Raw genomic sequence first — 17,487 nt, forward strand, 5'->3', positions numbered from 1 at the left:
ATCCCTCTGTGAGACCCCCAGCACAGGAAGAAAATTGACCTGTTAGACCAAGTCCAGAGGCCACCAAGATGATTAGAGGGATGGAGCATCTCTCCTATGAAGAAACATTGAGAGAACTGGGATTGTTCAGCCTGGAAAAGAGAGGGCCATGGGGTAACCTTATTGTGGCCTTCCACTACCTGAAGGGAGCCTCCAACAATGATGGAGAGAGACTTTTTGCAAATGACTTTCTATGACTGATAGTATGAATTAGTTCCAGCCCTCCTGCCATGAACAGAACACCTGCCAGTAGACCAAATTTTTCAGAGCCATGTCCAACCTGGCCTAGAACACTTACAGGGGCGGGACAGCCACTGCTTCTCTTGGCAACCCTTTCCAGCACCTCACAGGGAAGATTTTCTTCCTGACATCGAATATAAATGTACTCTTAGCATCCACAACTTTTCTGTGCACAAGTGCAAGTGCTGTTTTGAGCCAGTGAAACAGAACATAAGTGTCACAGTATTATAGACGTTGTATGAAACATCACAAACAGCTCCAAAATGCATGATCCCATCTCTGCTCACACAACTAAAATTACTTTTGCCACTTTTCCCTTGGCATAATGATAAACAATGTGGAAAGCAACTATTTTTTCTTGTCTTATAAAACAGCCCTTCCTGAAACTTTTTCAGTGGCACTGGTTACAGTTGCTCTCGCACAGCCTGGTCCTTTGCCTGAAACACAAAGATATAAAGCAAAAATACAGCTGTGAGAGTGTTAGCATATTACGATAATGGTCTTAAATTTGGTTTAGGGAGTATATAATCCTTTGTGGCTGATGATTTGTGGGTGTTAAGGGAGAGACCAGAGTAAATATGGGGGTCTCTTGACTTAACATCTGTTATGCAGTTACTTCAGGCTTTGGGAAAGTAGATTAAGACAACCAGCAGTCCTTTAGTGCATTAACATATATTAATGTACAGCAAGGTTTTGTCAGTGTAATAGTATTTAAATAGCTTAATCTTCTTTTATCTAAAAAGAAAGAATACACAAGGAATATAGACCTATGCTGGCATGTGAACATTGCTTAAATAATTTTAGAAGATGTTAGATGTGACATGAAATTTGTACAAGGCTATAAAACATATGATGGCAAGCAAAAAGCTTGAATTTATGAAGAAACATCTATATTAAGGTATGAAAATGCATTATTTTATGAGATTCCATAACAATGTGTATACACAGATGTCAGAATAAGATGTTTAACCTACTTAGCACATTGGAAGAGTGTCCTGGATAATTTAGGGAGCTTAAACTAACTTTGTGGCTTGAACAACAATTAATATTTCCCACATGCATAAATCTTAAATTAAAATACTGAATATGCGTAAAGAAAACCTCATATTAAGTGGAGCTGTGGTGCTAAGTACACATCATTAGCTTAAAAAAAACAGCTCGAAGGAAGTGTTGTATTTAAAGAATTTTTAAATTCATGATACATTCCAAATTTATGTGATTTGAAAGTATAGAGTCAGGCTCAGACAACCTATATAAATTAATACATCCATATTTGAGCTCAGCTATTAGGTCTTGTATCTGAAGCTAACATTGCGTGCTTTGATCTGGAAAGCTGTAACTTAAAGTCCCAGCCTAACTGCTACAGTGAAGATCTGCAGAGATGCAGTTTTCCTGTTCCTGGTAAGGAACTGTCTGTTAGCAAATACTAAACAAATTTTTCATTTTCAATTTTGTAACTACTTCCATCTCATCACAGGAAGAAGAACTGGGAAATTATTTTTAAAAAAAATTTTAAAATAATTGTTTTGATATGTCTTAAGTGAATACTGTTAATGTGTTTAGCAATAACACATTAACAGTATTCACTGTTATTCAGATGTTTTAACTTGCCTTAGATTTATTTATTTTCAAATTTATATGTAGTATTTGATACTGGGATGAAACTTTTTGCTTTGAGTTAAAAAGAGATTTCCAGTTAAAAGGGTCTTTTTTTTTTTACTCAGAGAAATTATTTCTATTGTTTACATATTTCAAAAGGGCTTGCTTTCTAACTCAGACATGAGGCAACCACTAATTTTCCAAACATAGCTCCATAGATTAAAAAAAATCGTGTTCTTCCATGATTTACTGCTTTCTTCATTTGGTCCCAAAGGGGACAGCCTTGCTTGTCACAGTTATGCTTAGTGGTTGCCCTCAAATGGAAATAAAGAAATGTTAGATATGTCATCATATAAGCTGTCAGTTAAATGTTTTAGTGCTTCATAAGTGTTCTAAATTTTTTTTAATAAATCCCTGGGCTGTTGTGTATTTGGGTGTCCATTCCATGCTGTTTGTTTAAGTTTGTTTAAGCTGGATGTTTAAATCTATTGGCTTCACTATACACTTATGGTTAAGACTCCTTGCAAGTCAAGCTATTTAATGAATACACAAACTAAGATCCAAACATTACTCAAATCTTTCAGTCAACTGTCCAGTCAACTTAATTTCAAGTTGATCTCTGCATTAATGAGCAATTAGAAAAGACAGGCAGGCTCAGGGCAACTCTATTATAGAAGCTTAAAAGGAAGTAAGGTAAAAATTGATCATTTGGCATATTTTTAAGACTTCTGTTATGTATATGCAAATAGTAATTACCATTTTCAGCCTATCAATAATAATACTCTGATACATTTAAGGTAATTCAAAGATTGGACTGTAAAATATAACTTTGCCCATGTAAGCGCACTTCTAATTTAATTTAATTTGGCTTTTCATTGCATGAATTTTCTGGCATTTATTCCTTTAGATATTCATAAAAACAGAGACTTAAACCTGTTACCAGTATAGTGAATAACTTGCAGTGATCTCAGATGCAAATCAAGGCATTCCACTTTGTGCTGGGTATCTGCACTGTCGTAAGTTTGAAATGCATTGCTTTCTATGATGTCGGGTTTTTTGGATTCTTTGCTTTTATTTTTTAAAGTTTTTGTATTGGATAACTTCTGTTATTGCAAAAGCAAGAGTATTTGTAATGGTTTGGACCAAATATAGTGCAATCAGATGCTATGCAGGTTTACCTAAAGAGCTTTGACAACCTCTTAATCTTGATATGTAGCACACCATCTATTCTAGCCATGGTTGTTGAAAAACATATCATGTATGTCATGCTAAATTGCACACTAGCTGTTTGGTTAGTATGGATGTAATTATACCATAAACTGAATTGCAGCTGAAGCTGAAAAATGGACCTAGAGCAATATTTTTAAATTTTATAGGGTTTTATGCTAAACCGCATTTTATATTTTCCCAGACAGTCTATGGTTATCTTACTGTGCATTAACTCTCCCCTGTTGAAGAGGTAAGGGAAAGAAAGACTCAGGAGCCAGAGATTTATGATCGGATTTGACAACATTTTTAAGCCTATGTGTGATTCTAAGTAGGGGTGCAGGACATGCTGCAGTATTAAGTAATTTTAGTCTGCTTGCCTAGAGTTTCCTCCTGCTCTGCAGAGTTTTGATACCTGTCTCAAAATTCTTCAGTCCTTGCACTTTCAAAACTTTCATTGACCAATCTTGGTATTGATTGTTCGTGAACTGTAACAATGCCTCTTGCTTGTCTTATGTCTTTAATCTTTTTATCCATCTCCATAACTAATCAATATTTATATTGTCATGGAGGCAATATATCCATATCCAGTCTTGTGTCTGCAAACTCACAGAGTGTTTGTAAGACAGATTGGTATAGAAACAGTTTAACATTTTCTGGGATGGAAGAGGAAAGCATTCCAATATGTTGTAAATACAAAGATAGAGTTACTTCTTACATTAAATTGTATTTTTTTCCTACCAACAGGTCCCATAAGTAGCATTTTGGTGAATAAGTATGGCAGCCGGCCTGTGATGATAGCAGGGGGTATCCTGTGTTCTTTTGGAATGATTGCATCCTCCTTCTGCAATAGTGTCCTTGAGCTGTATATATGTATCGGTGTGGTTGGAGGTAAGAGTCCTGTTTAAAAGGCTATATTATGCTATATCAAACTATTTCTAATATTGTTCTACAAATGAGCCTCACTCATCAAGGATTCTTTGTGTACAGACCCAATCCAAGAAGGTAGTAAGATCAGGTAATTTCATCTACCTGAACTATCTAATCCTTTAAATTAACTGATATGACGTTAAATTATTTCTTAGGACAATTCAGAAGAACTGAAGAATTTATTCAATAAATGCTGTATGTATCTACTTTTCCACATTGCACTGTAATTATGGTATAAAAATTGATTGGCTCATGACAGCACTTGCTACAGTCATCTGTGTACAATTTCACATTTGTTGTTTTAGCTTTCAATGATGTTGCACTGCAGACAGTGTGGCAGAGGCTAGCCAAATTCTGGTAGAATTGTGAAAGCTTGTACCAACTGCAGGTTTTTTTACATACACATAGTCTCACAGAAAAGTATAACAACTTTCAGTTTGGTACTTTCCTGTTTAAAATCCCCCAGGGTCAATCACCAAATAAAATTATTCATAATCATCTATCACAGCCCTAGATAACACCTAAAGCAATGACTTAAAATTATTGTAATGCCAGTAAATTAAAGAATCTCCTTATTAAAAGTTGTGGGTTATTTTTAAACTCCCTTCTCAGAATAAGGAAGGAGAGGTGAAATATTGGCAGGTAACAAATGAATGAGATAATACCTGTATATTCAGGCTCATCTTCCTTTATGTTGGGACAAAAGGAGTCCATTTTTATTCAGTGATTAACCCTTAGAAGTCTTATTTTTGATGTCCTAAACTTGATGCCTACTGAAAGAGTAACATCAGGGTCTGGGAATGGGCCTACCAAGGAAGAGAGTTTCCCTCCTGTACCATCAATCAGATGCATATTAGAGTTTATGGCTTACATGTCTTAATACAGAGAGAAGGCCTAGAGGTTCAGCTTTGGGTTCAGTTCATACACTCAACTGATCTGAGTGGGTGGTCTGCTCCCACATGTGTCCTTTACAACTTCTTAATAGTGATCTGGGGAAGGAGAGCTGAATGTGCTGGAAAATAATTTGCCATTTTATGCTCCAGTTTTACAGACAAGTTGAATCTTAATTAGGGTTGGAAACAAGAAATTAGGGGATTTATGTATTTAAATAAACCCTACATTCATTCTAGCTGAGGTGACATTTAATAACTTTTGTTAAATGAGCCAGGAGTGGATTGTATTATAGTTTAGCAAATATGAAAATGGTGAGTCAAGGCACAGGTACCATCATTCTTCTGTATGTGATTCCCTTGTCTCTATCATTGCTGAAACACAAAAAGGAGTTTCGGCTTTCAATGCAGCACTACAAGGGAAAATGACCAAATGCCACCATGACAAGCTCTTGGTATGAACACTCATAGACATCAATGAGGCTGTATTTAATTCTCTGATGCTAGTAGGTTTTGATATTGAGAATCTCTGGACTGGACACTGGTCATTTAAAAAATAATTTGAAAGAGCTGGGATGTATTTTTTACTGCATGACCTGCAATAATACTGTCTTTTATGTGTTGTTTAGGTCTGGGTTTAGCATTCAACTTACAGCCTGCCTTGACCATGATTGGCAAGTATTTCTATAAGAAGCGTCCCATCGCCAATGGATTGGCAATGGCTGGAAGTCCAGTGTTTCTGAGCACATTGGCACCTCTCAATCAATTCCTCTTTAATGCTTTTGGCTGGAAAGGAAGCTTTCTTATTCTGGGAGGACTTCTTTTGAACTGCTGTGTGGCTGGGTCACTTATGAGACCTGTTGGACCAAAGAAAGTCCCTCCTGTGAAAACAGATGTTGAAAAAGGCACAGGAGAGTCTGCCTTGCACAAAAACAACAAGAAGTCTTGTTGGCAAACTATGAATAAGTATCTAGATCTGTCCCTCTTCAAGCACAGAGGGTTTCTGATATATTTGTCAGGAAATGTCATTATGTTTATTGGTTTCTTTGCTCCGATAGTATTCTTGGCTCCTTATGCCAAGCACAAGGGAATTGATGAATATTCTGCTGCTTTTTTGCTCTCTATCTTAGCCTTTGTAGACATGTTTGCTAGGCCTTCCATGGGACTTGTAGCAAACTCCAGGTTTATCCGGCCAAAGATTCAGTATTTTTTTAGTTTTGCTGTCTTGTACAATGGTGTCTGTCATATCTTGTGCCCTCTGGCAAAAAATTACACTGGCTTGGTGATATATGCTGTATTTTTTGGGTTTGCATTTGGAATGGTTAGCAGCGTTCTTTTTGAGACATTGATGGACCTTGTTGGAGCTGCAAGATTTTCCAGTGCGGTGGGACTTGTCACCATTGTGGAATGTTGCCCTGTGCTCATAGGCCCTCCTCTAGGCGGTAAGAATCTATTTCTTTCCAGTTTTTTCAGACATTACAGCATAATCTTGCAATGTAACATTGAATTAATATAAATATTGTTCTTAATGTTGTTCTTAATGTGACTAGAAATGTACTGTTACAGCCTGCTGGTAAAACATAACTGCATCAGTTACTTTTGTCCAACCTAGAGGCAGCTTGAAGAGTGCTCACTTACACTTGCTTAAACAGCTTTATCTAAGTAGAGAGAATAGGCATTTCCAGAGAGGAAAAACTAACAGGAAAGTGTCAGAAGGAACACAGACCTGCTCAGCATTTTAGGCAGGGTGCACACATGGTGGAATTCCATCAGGGTGCTGTGGGGCATTGTGTGATTTGACACCCCAGCTCTGCTCACAGCCAGTCCTTTAGCCTGTTTCTGTAGCCAATAGATGTGGGCAAGGCAATGCAGAGGATGAACTGACTGAAAGATGTTAGCATCACAAACTTCTCTTTTCAAGTGTAAGGGGAGCTGAAAGGGAGACTAGTTATGTCGCTTAGACTATATTCATAACACTTGGGCTTCTAGCAGCAAAAATGAACAGTATTTTGAGAAAGTATTTTGAGAAAGTATTTTGAGAAAGTATTTTCTGTTTGCTATATTTTTTTCTCAGTATTCAGTAATGCTGATAGTAAACTTTATATTATTGAGATTTCTGATGATATAAGAGATTAAAAAAATAGATGCTCTAATTTTATTGAGAAGCATTGGTGTGTATCTTGGTGTGTGTGTTGCTGTATAAACCCAGCAATATGAGAATATAAAGATAGTGAGATTGCCAGCCTAAAGAACATATGCTGTACCCACATTAGCACTGCCTCAGAAGTCAGCAAGATTATGTGTGCCTAAAAGCATTTATATATACCAAAATACTTCAGATTACTGTTGGTATTTCTATGAAAATAGCATTGTTGTGTGCAATTCTGAATATGCCAAAACATTTCCACTCACTTCAGTAAAATAATACATGTACAAGTAAATTTTTAATACTTCTAAAGGCATTCTGTGTTTTTCTCATCATTTAACATACAAATCCACTTTGGCAACGGTAGAGCAAAATACATCCTCACACAGACTCTTTCTATGCCACCTAGTGGGGGGTCTGAGCCTCTAACCACTGAAGTCCAGTCTTTTCAGTCAGATTCTGAAAACAGTATAAACTCAAAAGATATTAAATCCAATATTTATGGAGCAGTAGCTTCCACAGTTTGGTTTTTTTTCAGTATATTAGCTTTTCAGGACTTTTTAAAACATTTTTTTGTGCTGTAACACTGTGAATCATTGATTTAACTTGTTAAACAAAGACAACAAAGGGGGTGAACACATGGAAAAGCTAAGCTCCAGTTTTGACTAGTTCATATATTTTAAAATAGTATGCTGAAGCATTGCTAATTCAGAATTTTGTTTTGAAATATATTTTTATGAGGCTGCTCATTGATAAAAATCAGCAAATTGCACTATTTACACTAATAAGTGAATTTTACACTTGCAGTGCTATTTGAGTTTGTCCTAATAATAGGCTTGTGAAAAAAAAAAGTCTGGAATAATTTCATGGCTTGTAAACATGTATCAGGTGAATAGGCTAGCTTTATGTTTTCAGCCCAGTAAAAGCATCTAAATGCATACTAAATTGAAGTGTCCAGGTTACCCTGTGAGTTTCAGTTATAGTGTAGGAAAGTTCAGAGCTAAATACTTGGATACGTACAAATGTTAATTTGGGAATTGGGAAAATTTAGGAGGAATGTCTCATAAATTGTAAGAGCTATTATATTTTTCTCTTCTTGTCATAAAGAAATTTAATCTCAGAGGTCTGAATGTAAGTTTTAGGTACAGGGCTCAGAGTTTAAAACTCAGCAGTTGAGTGTGATGGCTGAAGGTAGAAGCCTTTCTATCTCTTTCATCAGTCAGAGGAAAGTAAATGTGAAAAGCAGGCAGCTGATGCACAGAGACAGCAGCCTAAAAAGGCAGGTACCTCTTCATCCTATTGTCTTTATGCAGCCTCAGTGCGTGTCAAACTCTCACTCCAAACAATAGGAAAACACAATTAGGCGGTGAATAAAATAATAAGGGAATGAAAGAATGAAAATAAAAGAGCTGAAGAACTTTCATTATTCATTAAGCTTTACTTACTTTGTTCTTCAATATTTTAGTATTGTCAGTGTCTTCAATGGCAATTGCTATCTTGATTAATACAGGAGTTTTTTAAGAGTTCCACTGTCTATGTTAGACAACTTTAACATGTTGGAAATGCATTTCTGCTTCAACTTCAAAACCAGAAAATATTCAGATATTTTTAACAAGGGAAAGATGTGGATTTTATTTGGTATCCTAGTCTAAATACTCTTTTTCTTTCCTCTTATCTTTGTATTTCAGGTTGGTTAGTAGATGTTACTGGTGAATATCAGTACATGTATTTTGTCTGCGGAGTAATTGTGACTGTGGCCAGTATCTGGTTGTTCATTGGCAATGCCATCAACTACAGGCTTTTGGCAAAAGAAAAGAAGTTAGAAGATGAGAAACAGAAAGCACAGAAGAATGCTGACCCAAAGGAAGCAGAACCATTAACAAACAATGAGAATGAAGATGCTTCCAGCAGAGCTGATAAAGCCCTTGAAGATCCATCAGAAAGAGAAACCAATATTTAATCTGAGCTATAGCTCAGAAGGCAACATTTATGACTTCCATTAGGAATATGTCTTCAAGACACAGGCCAAGTTTTGTGGTAATAATGATCAGTCACAATATTGGATGGGAACATATTTTTGCCCTATGGCAAGACTCAAAGCTAAATTACTATCTACAGTTTATTTGTTTCATTGATACAAAATTACAATTACAGAGGCAGTGACTCAATGCAAATGAGTCCATTAAATTTTGACTCTGGACAATCAAGAGTTAGATAAACCAGGCTATAAAGCCTTCCAATGACAAACAATTTTGTTTCATAAGTGTATCTAGTGCAAAAGTATCTCCTACTCTTATTTGGGAAGATACTTGCATTCACCTTTACAATGTGGTTAAAGTCTATTGAAATATTCTGCTCAAAGTCTACTTACCATTAATATTAAAGAGAACATAAAGTCAAAGATTTGTTTCAAAAGAGACCTAATACCTGACCGTAGCACACTGAAACATTCTTCTCTTTTGTACACCCACTAGATAAAAAATAAGGCTGCATAAGCAATTATGGATATAAAAGTTAAGTGTAGGAGACAAATAATTGGTGAACACACTTCTAAAATGCAATAAAAAGCTGATTTATAATATATTCCAGCAGTAGTTTCCTCCAGTGACGGCTGATTACACAGTACTTCAACATATATACTTTTGAATTCAAAGTATGGTCACACTTTGCTAATTCAAACTAGCTGAAATCTGCCTGTACATAAAAGGTTTAAACCCAAGATTTACATATCTAACAAGAGTGGCAATCAGTTTGTTTGACTATGTATTGCTGTGTTGCTGAAGGATCCGGATCAGACTGTGAAGCCATTTTCCTAAAGGGACTAGATTCATAACCTGCTGATGTTAAAAGGATACTAACCCTTGGCTTTTGTGGCCTTAATGAGTTTCATGACAATGACTTCAAAGTAGATGTTTGGCTTTATTGACAAGTCGTTAGTTGTTTGATGGTTTCTTGAGAGGAGATTTAAGACCTACCTTCAGATCTTTGCAGATGGGTAGCTTCCCAGTCCCCACTTCCCTTTCCCAGCAATTTAGTGAAAAGCTACTTATTTTTTTGTAGTGCTGCTTTGAGCAAAAATGCTGCAAGGCACCTTGACAATGCCAGTCTGGAAGCTTTGTATTGACACATCAGTTTTATGCCGGATGTTTATTCTTGTGTCTACAATTTCAGGCACACCATCATATAAATTAAAATGTACACAATTGTTCCTCTTCCTTTAGACAAAAAAAGGCATAAACCTACAATTTTACTTTACACAAATCATTTAGTACTGCATTTGAAAGTTAAAAGTGCGGGCTTCTGAAGATAATATGTGAAATTATTTCTGTTCTATTTCTCGGTAAGGAAGGGTGCTATTCATTTTGGAGGGATGCTTATAAATGCCTCAAAAATTGTGAAAATTAAGGGTCTGATTCATAAAACATTTATGCACTGTTTATGCAGGATACACCTACACTCAATTCCAGGAAAAGAATATTATTCATTCTAGTCCTCTTCTAAATTTCAAAATTTCAAAAAGTTGGAAATATATTGGACAGAGAGCTAACTGTAATAAACACACTTTTAAGTGCCAATAACAAAATTAAAACCTCAATAGTAAAATCCAGTAGATATGGGAGGGCTTTTAAGAAAGTTGTTTCTTAATATTGATATGTTCAATATTATTTTAATTTTTCTTCTAAAAATGTTGATAGTGTTTGCATCAGTTTTACTGGTTTATCATTTTATAAAGTTCCATAGTAATGCTGATATTTTACATTTTCTTATCACTGTTTTGGGGAAAAACATGAATCTACTCTCAGCATGGTACAGAATTTAATACCTACTTTTTACATAGTTATATTCAGGAAAACCAAACTTCTCCAACAAATCCTGTCAATTTTTAGGAGCATCAGAAACAAAATATGTGCATTTCAGAGTTTTGGGAGAAAATATGTGTTGCATTTTCAGACTGGAGCCATGTACTGTGTAAAGGGGAATGTTTCAGTCCCAGTAAAATTATAGTTCCTCTCCCAAGCCCCTGATTTGGAGAGGAAGTAAATCCATTGCACCTCCCTCTGAACCTTAGCCTTGCTAGCACCCCATGACATGAAGCATTGCTCTCTTTTCAGCTGTACAAACATACTGAGTGAATTCCAGGAGCTGTGAAGGCCTGTGTGCCCATAGCCAGAAAGTGATGAGTTTCATAGACACTGAGCTTTTATACAGTGAGGATTATCGGTTATAAATACTGGATTGTGAAAGATGAGCTGAAATTTTCGCTGAAGAGTGGTCATCAGGAATATCACTCTGCTCTTGATAGCCACTGATAGAAATGCAGAGATTATTTGAAAATAGATTAATAAAGGAATGGAACTAAAATGTCTGAGGTAAAATCTTAGGTGCTTATTGTTATCTCTTTGCAAAAAAGCAGCATGATTACAAATAAGGGTAGAATACAAGTGTCAACTTTTGACTGAAGGCTCTTAAAAATTGCTGTTGAGTACATAAAGGATTCAGAAAAAATAATGATAAAAAGAAGACTCTCAGGAAATATGCAGGCAACTTGCCTGTTCTATGCAGGATCTCAGAATACAAAATGACATGGCATAGGAAATAAGGGAAAAACAAAGTTCCTCAAGCCATAGACACACCTGACCACTATTAGCAAAAATTATCTCACTATCTCAGAGGAAATAAAAGTTTCTATAAACATTCTACAGAGATGCTACTCTTTCATCTCTGGTCCATTATGTTAAAAGGCAATAGGAGTGAAGAGCTGCTTTGCCACCATTCACCAATATGCAGTTTTTAATCCTATAAGGCAAAATGATGTGGCAGGCAACTAGAGTAATATAAAGTAGGAAGAGCCAAGTTAAACATATCCTTTCACCTCTTTCATTACTCTTTCTCTTAATAATAGCAACAAAATAAAACCCATCAGCATACTCTTGATACTACTGAATATTAAAGAAGTTAAAACCCAGAGATGAGTGAAGAAAATTGGAACTGTATCTATGCAAAAACTGCCTTGAATTAAAAACCTGTGTCTTCCAAATTACAGGCCCTAGAAGGGCAATTGCCTAGTATAGGTAGCTCTTATTTCTAAAAGTAATTATAATAATAAATTGCCTTGAATCAACTTTATTCTGAACATCAGAGTTGCAAAATGAGTATAACTTGGCTTCAAACTCTTGAATATCACTCCTACTTGCACTGACCTGTAATTTGTGCTGTAAATCATTTCATCACTACATTTCTGCTTTTGAGATTAGACCTGGGTATATACATAATTCTCTGAATTGCTCTGGTTTCTCTCAATTACCTCACCCTCAGTTTGAACCAGTGAAGGGTCAGGACTAAGACATTCCCCTGATCAGTGATGAAGAAATGTACTCAAACTTTCTAGTACATGTGTCTCTTATGCACTCTAAGAATCTGTAGTCTCAGTCAGTGCAAGCAAATCCTTAATTGGTCTTGTTCTCATTTATGCTCATGTATACTTCATTCTTTTAATTTCTCAGCTACAGTATTGCTAAGCCTGTTTGCCCTTTTTCTCTTCTGGAAAAAATAATGCAATTAGTTTAAAACTAGTAGGCAGGTGGATAGCATCAATATTATTTTCCCCAATTTCATATCAGGATTAAATTTCAAGTTGTTTTAAAGTGCACATCCAGATATTTCTCACTCTTTGGGTTTTTTTATGTCATATATTCTATTAGCTGGAGAATTCTCCTGTACTGCCCTTTCCAACTCAAGAGAAAGACTCCTCACTAATAATTCTCAGTACTGTTTCAGGAATGTAAAAAAATTTCACCCCTCCCTTCTCTCCTCATTGAAGTCTGGTTGCAATTGTTGCTAATTCTGTATTTACAGAAAAGTATCTTTTTATATGAAAAACTACAATGCTTTTATTTCAGGAGTTTGTTTTGTGAACTGTTTTGACAGAGCTAGGGAGAATCTTACTTCATCTTCAAACAGATTTTTTTAAGTGTTGCTGTCATTATTGAGAGGAGGTATAGCTTTACTTACTGCTGAAGTGAATGGCAGCAATTTCACTGACATTGATTCAAAATTCACATGAATTTTAATAGTCATGTTGCATATCGGTATCCACTGTGCTTAAAAAGCATTTGGCAATGTGAACATGATTGTTCCTCCCAGAGAATTCTCATTCCTTTTAAACATTCACCACCTCCACCCCCCCATACTTCATTTTAACAAAAAATTTGGGCTGGTGTAGTGGCTTATCTTTAATTCTTTCTTGTTGTTTTTCCTGAAATGACACATTTTCCATGTTGCCAAATGCAACATTTTTCATTTCCTTCTTTCATGTCTGGTTGTGAATATTAGTGGAGAGATATTACTGGGATACATAATTTAAAGATAACACATGCAGCCAGATTTTGGACGGCTATAAAGATTTCACTAAACAAAGCCAGTTACCGCTTTTATAGATGAACATGCTATAAATGACACTGACAATTTTGCCTATAACATAATTTAATCAGGCAATTTTTGTTAGTTTCTCTATAGATTACTATTTTTGTACTCACAGAGAGGACTATAAAGGAAATTTAAAAATCATTATTTTCAGAGATGGCTTACCAGTTTTAACAAGGCTGTTTGGATTTTTTTGGGGGTGGGTGCACTTCTGATATTTGTGCAAATATATGTATAATGAAAGTGTTTGCATGTACTGTCACATTTTTGATCAGAATTTGCATAAGCATTGCTGTGTAATTTGAACATAATTTGCATGTTGTAGTTTTGCAGTTCAAATTTTTCTCATCATCTACCTCTCAGTTGGAGTTTGGAGACTTGCACAACCCTGGAAGAATAGTTAACAAAATGCATAATGGTAAAACCTGTAAAGACTATTAGAAAGTCTCCTAAATACTAAAGCTGCTTACACTTCTGTTTTCAAGATAGTGACCACATCTTTGTATCAGTTCACATATCTTTAATTTTAACCCATACCTGTGAAGTTTTTGCATCACTGATCTGGTTTGCAAACTCAGTGTGTCACTTTGCTATCCAAAGTCTAATGATCATTCTGTGAGATGCTGGTCCACTATTCTTTTTTGTTTTCTTTCAATTTCTGAGTTAGGGAAATGAACAAAGTTAATATATCCAAAGTGTTTATAAAATTATTACAGAACATTTTACATTTGCATCCCTAAAAAAAAAGTTGCGTTTCTGGGTTAGAAAAAATAGCAAATTTTAGCTTGCTTTTCCTTTTATGGGGCAGTTGAAGGAAGTAGTCACAAAATACTAGATTGGGGTCAAGGAATGATGATAAGTCTTCATATGCTCTTTACAAAAGCAAATATGATTGTTTCTTCAAAGATATTCTTCAAACCATTCTTGCCTTTTAGGACATAGTACATAGTCCACTAAAGCCAACATAAAAATACCAATCGAAGAGTTTTACCAGACATTGGAGGTGATGTGGCATCAGTGGATATTTCAGCCTTATTTTCTCCATTCCAAATCTCAGGTCTGTCAGATATAACACAACAAACACAGGATTTGTTACAGCTGGCAAATTTTCTATGCCTGCATAATATTTCTAATGAATCAGTCCCTAAATTAACGCACAATATGTATTATTTTAATAGTCTATGTAAATAAATTTAAAAAAAAAATCCCACCATACACTCTGAATGTAGATTATAAAATACAGAAGATATATTTGAATAAATATCTAAACAAGTCTGTCAATGCCAAAGGAAATTATCTATTTCCTTCCAAGCCTTCCTTGAACAGTTGATAACCTTAATTTTTCTTATTTCCAGAGAAAATGGTTTATGTCATCTGTGAATGTATATATGGACATATATAAGGGAATATATATGGAGATATGGTATGTGTGTATATATGTATTCCCCTATATATAAAAGTCTGATTTATATATATTATATATATTTATGTATATATAAAATATATATAATGTTATAGAATAAGTTGCATATTGTGCCTGATAAATGAAACATAATTGTAAGCAAATAAAAAACTTCCAAAAATGACAGAAAAATTTGAAGCTTTTCTGTAAGAGCATATGTTATTTTTCAGTTTCTGCTAGATTTATTTATAGTAGAAATTAATTCAAAAAGCTGCAGTATTACATAACACTGGTTTCTAACCATGACTCAGTTCAAAGCAGCCTAAGATCACTGAGAATGTTCATTGAGATAGATGGCAAAACCTACATTGTTGGTGAACTTGTTGGCAGGGTGTCATTGCTGTGGAAATATTAACTAAATGATCTCTGAACAGACTGCAACCAATGTACTGAGTTTTTTTCTAATATCATCCATATGACCAGTTCATACAAAGTATTGGTGGACAAGGTATCCTTGTAACAAGTATGGAAAATGAGAATTCTCAAGCCCCTGCAAACAATATTCCTGTTAGAGTAATACATTAAATTCTCCAAAACATTAGTCACTAAAAACACTGACAATGTATCATACCTTTTACAGGTTTGGCTGGTTTTAATTTGTCTGCAAGTAGGCCCATGAAAAGTCTACATTTGGCTCTCACTCTTTATAAAAGTTATAACTTAAAATTACTGAGAGATTTTTCAGAGTGGTACATAAGTAATTTACATATATTCCCTTCCTCGAAGAGTGATACAGATGCATCTTCCACTTATAGCCTACTTGGAAAGTTCACCATATCTGCAGTTTATCAACAGAACCTGGTATTGCTATGCAATAATTAAACATGCAGTAACCATTGTTGTTGACTAATAAAATTGTTTCTTCCTTTCTGTATTTTGCAATACTATATGGTTTTTACTTGAATATATTGGCTAGATTTTTTTTTTTGACAATCATTTATTAGCTAGAGGTGCTATTTATGTTCCAAAGAGATATGAGTGAATGATAACATTCTCTTTTTAGATGCCAATCCTTTTTTTGACCTGACAAAATTCATTGTTCATAATGTATATTAACCCTGTAAAATGCTTATGCATTGCATTAAATTGTATTTAAATCCATTTTTGTTCATTAACTCCTATTCCAGGCTTGTACTACTGTGTAACATGTCAAGTTTGTCCATATATATTTATGAGAAATTACAATGAAAATTGTGTATAATAAGCAATTGGGAGAAAAAAAAGAAAAATGAAAATAAAATTTCCATGTAAAGTTTTTCTGAAAGGATGTAACTTCTGTTTTCTTAGGCTCCTTAATAGTATATTATTTACATCTTCAGAGTGTGCAAATATTCACAGATATTTAGACTCACAATTCAGTTGTAGCAAAGATCTCAAAATCACTTCTTGTTGCATACAGAAACAGAACTTCAAGATTTCCTGTGGAGAAAAGCTACTACTAGTAGCAGAACATTGTACCAATCCCTTACTATTCCTAATTTCACCAGAACTTATACATAACTCAAATACCATCTGGACACCAGGGATTCTTTTCCCCATTACTTGGACTTGGATGTGTTCCTATATTCCATGTACATGGAATGTTATTCCTTAGTCACCAATACTCATTTTGCTACAGAAGAGGAATTTATCCATGTCTTGAAATGGTGTATGTAGATAAGTTCTACTTTATATCCTCTGAATGTTATCTGTTCCTATGTTTTTGTAAATTGACTTCAGTCTACGATTGTTTGCCCCAGGTAAATTGTTGTGATTGGATAATTAAAATTAAGATATTATGGGGCCTGTTAGAGACAGTATTAAGATGCACCTTTGCATACTATCTACACACTGTTGAGACAAATGCACTGTAGGCTACTAGAAAACAAAGATATAAAATATGAACTATTGAATAAGAAAGAAATAACCTTATCAAAGCAAATAGTTGTTATATTTCTAATAACGGTAAAATCTATTTTCAAATAATTATACATGTAATCTTCATGTTACAGAAGTTTTGATTCAGCTACTGAAATAGGTTTAGATTTTGTTCAGATTATAGACCCTTGTTTTATAATGTTTTAATAATCATAAACATCTATTTTTAGACATTAACCAAACAAAATAATAAAAAAAAAAAGTTTAAAATATCTAGTAGTAAAATTATCCCCTTAAAACAATGAAAAAGATACAATATTTAACCCTGCTAAGAGACACAGTTGATATCACTTTCATGCCTAAGGATATGCTGCCTCACTAAATCTAAATGCATGACTAAAATACATTGCTGAGAAATAGATACTGATTTCAGAAAAATAATCATTCCTATTAGTGAAGTTTTGTATTTTGATAGTGTTGTGGCAAGATAAATGGACACCTCGGTCTGTAGTTCGTCTCTAATATCAGCTGTTACTCTTTTCCAACAAATGTTATTTTATTCTAATAATGAGCCCTTTTAACTCTGCTGATTATTCCAAGTCAAGTAAATAGATTGCATTTGCTGTTGCAACTCAACATTAATAGCTTCCACAGTTTTATTCTTCTGATCAGGACTTTAAAAACATTTTCATTCA

The 17,487-nt window shown here is 34.7% G+C and overlaps 1 protein-coding gene across 5 annotated transcripts in view; it reads left to right on the top strand.

Annotated features, from left to right (window-relative positions):
- The window catches only part of SLC16A7 (solute carrier family 16 member 7), an 80,305-nt gene extending 64,106 nt beyond the window's left edge, over positions 1 to 16,199 (top strand). For all 5 annotated transcript variants that reach the window (XM_072922563.1, XM_002186646.6, XM_072922548.1 and 2 more), the window contains exons 3-5: positions 3,832 to 3,975; positions 5,534 to 6,346; positions 8,739 to 16,199. In XM_072922563.1, coding sequence (XP_072778664.1) covers positions 3,832 to 3,975; positions 5,534 to 6,346; positions 8,739 to 9,010 — 1,229 coding nt within the window. In that variant the 3' untranslated portion in view covers positions 9,011 to 16,199. The remainder of the gene's footprint in view (positions 1 to 3,831; positions 3,976 to 5,533; positions 6,347 to 8,738) is intronic.
- The last annotated feature ends 1,288 nt before the right edge of the window (positions 16,200 to 17,487 follow it).

This window comes from Taeniopygia guttata, chromosome 1A (assembly GCF_048771995.1).
Source record: "Taeniopygia guttata chromosome 1A, bTaeGut7.mat, whole genome shotgun sequence".
NCBI lineage: Eukaryota > Metazoa > Chordata > Aves > Passeriformes > Estrildidae > Taeniopygia > Taeniopygia guttata.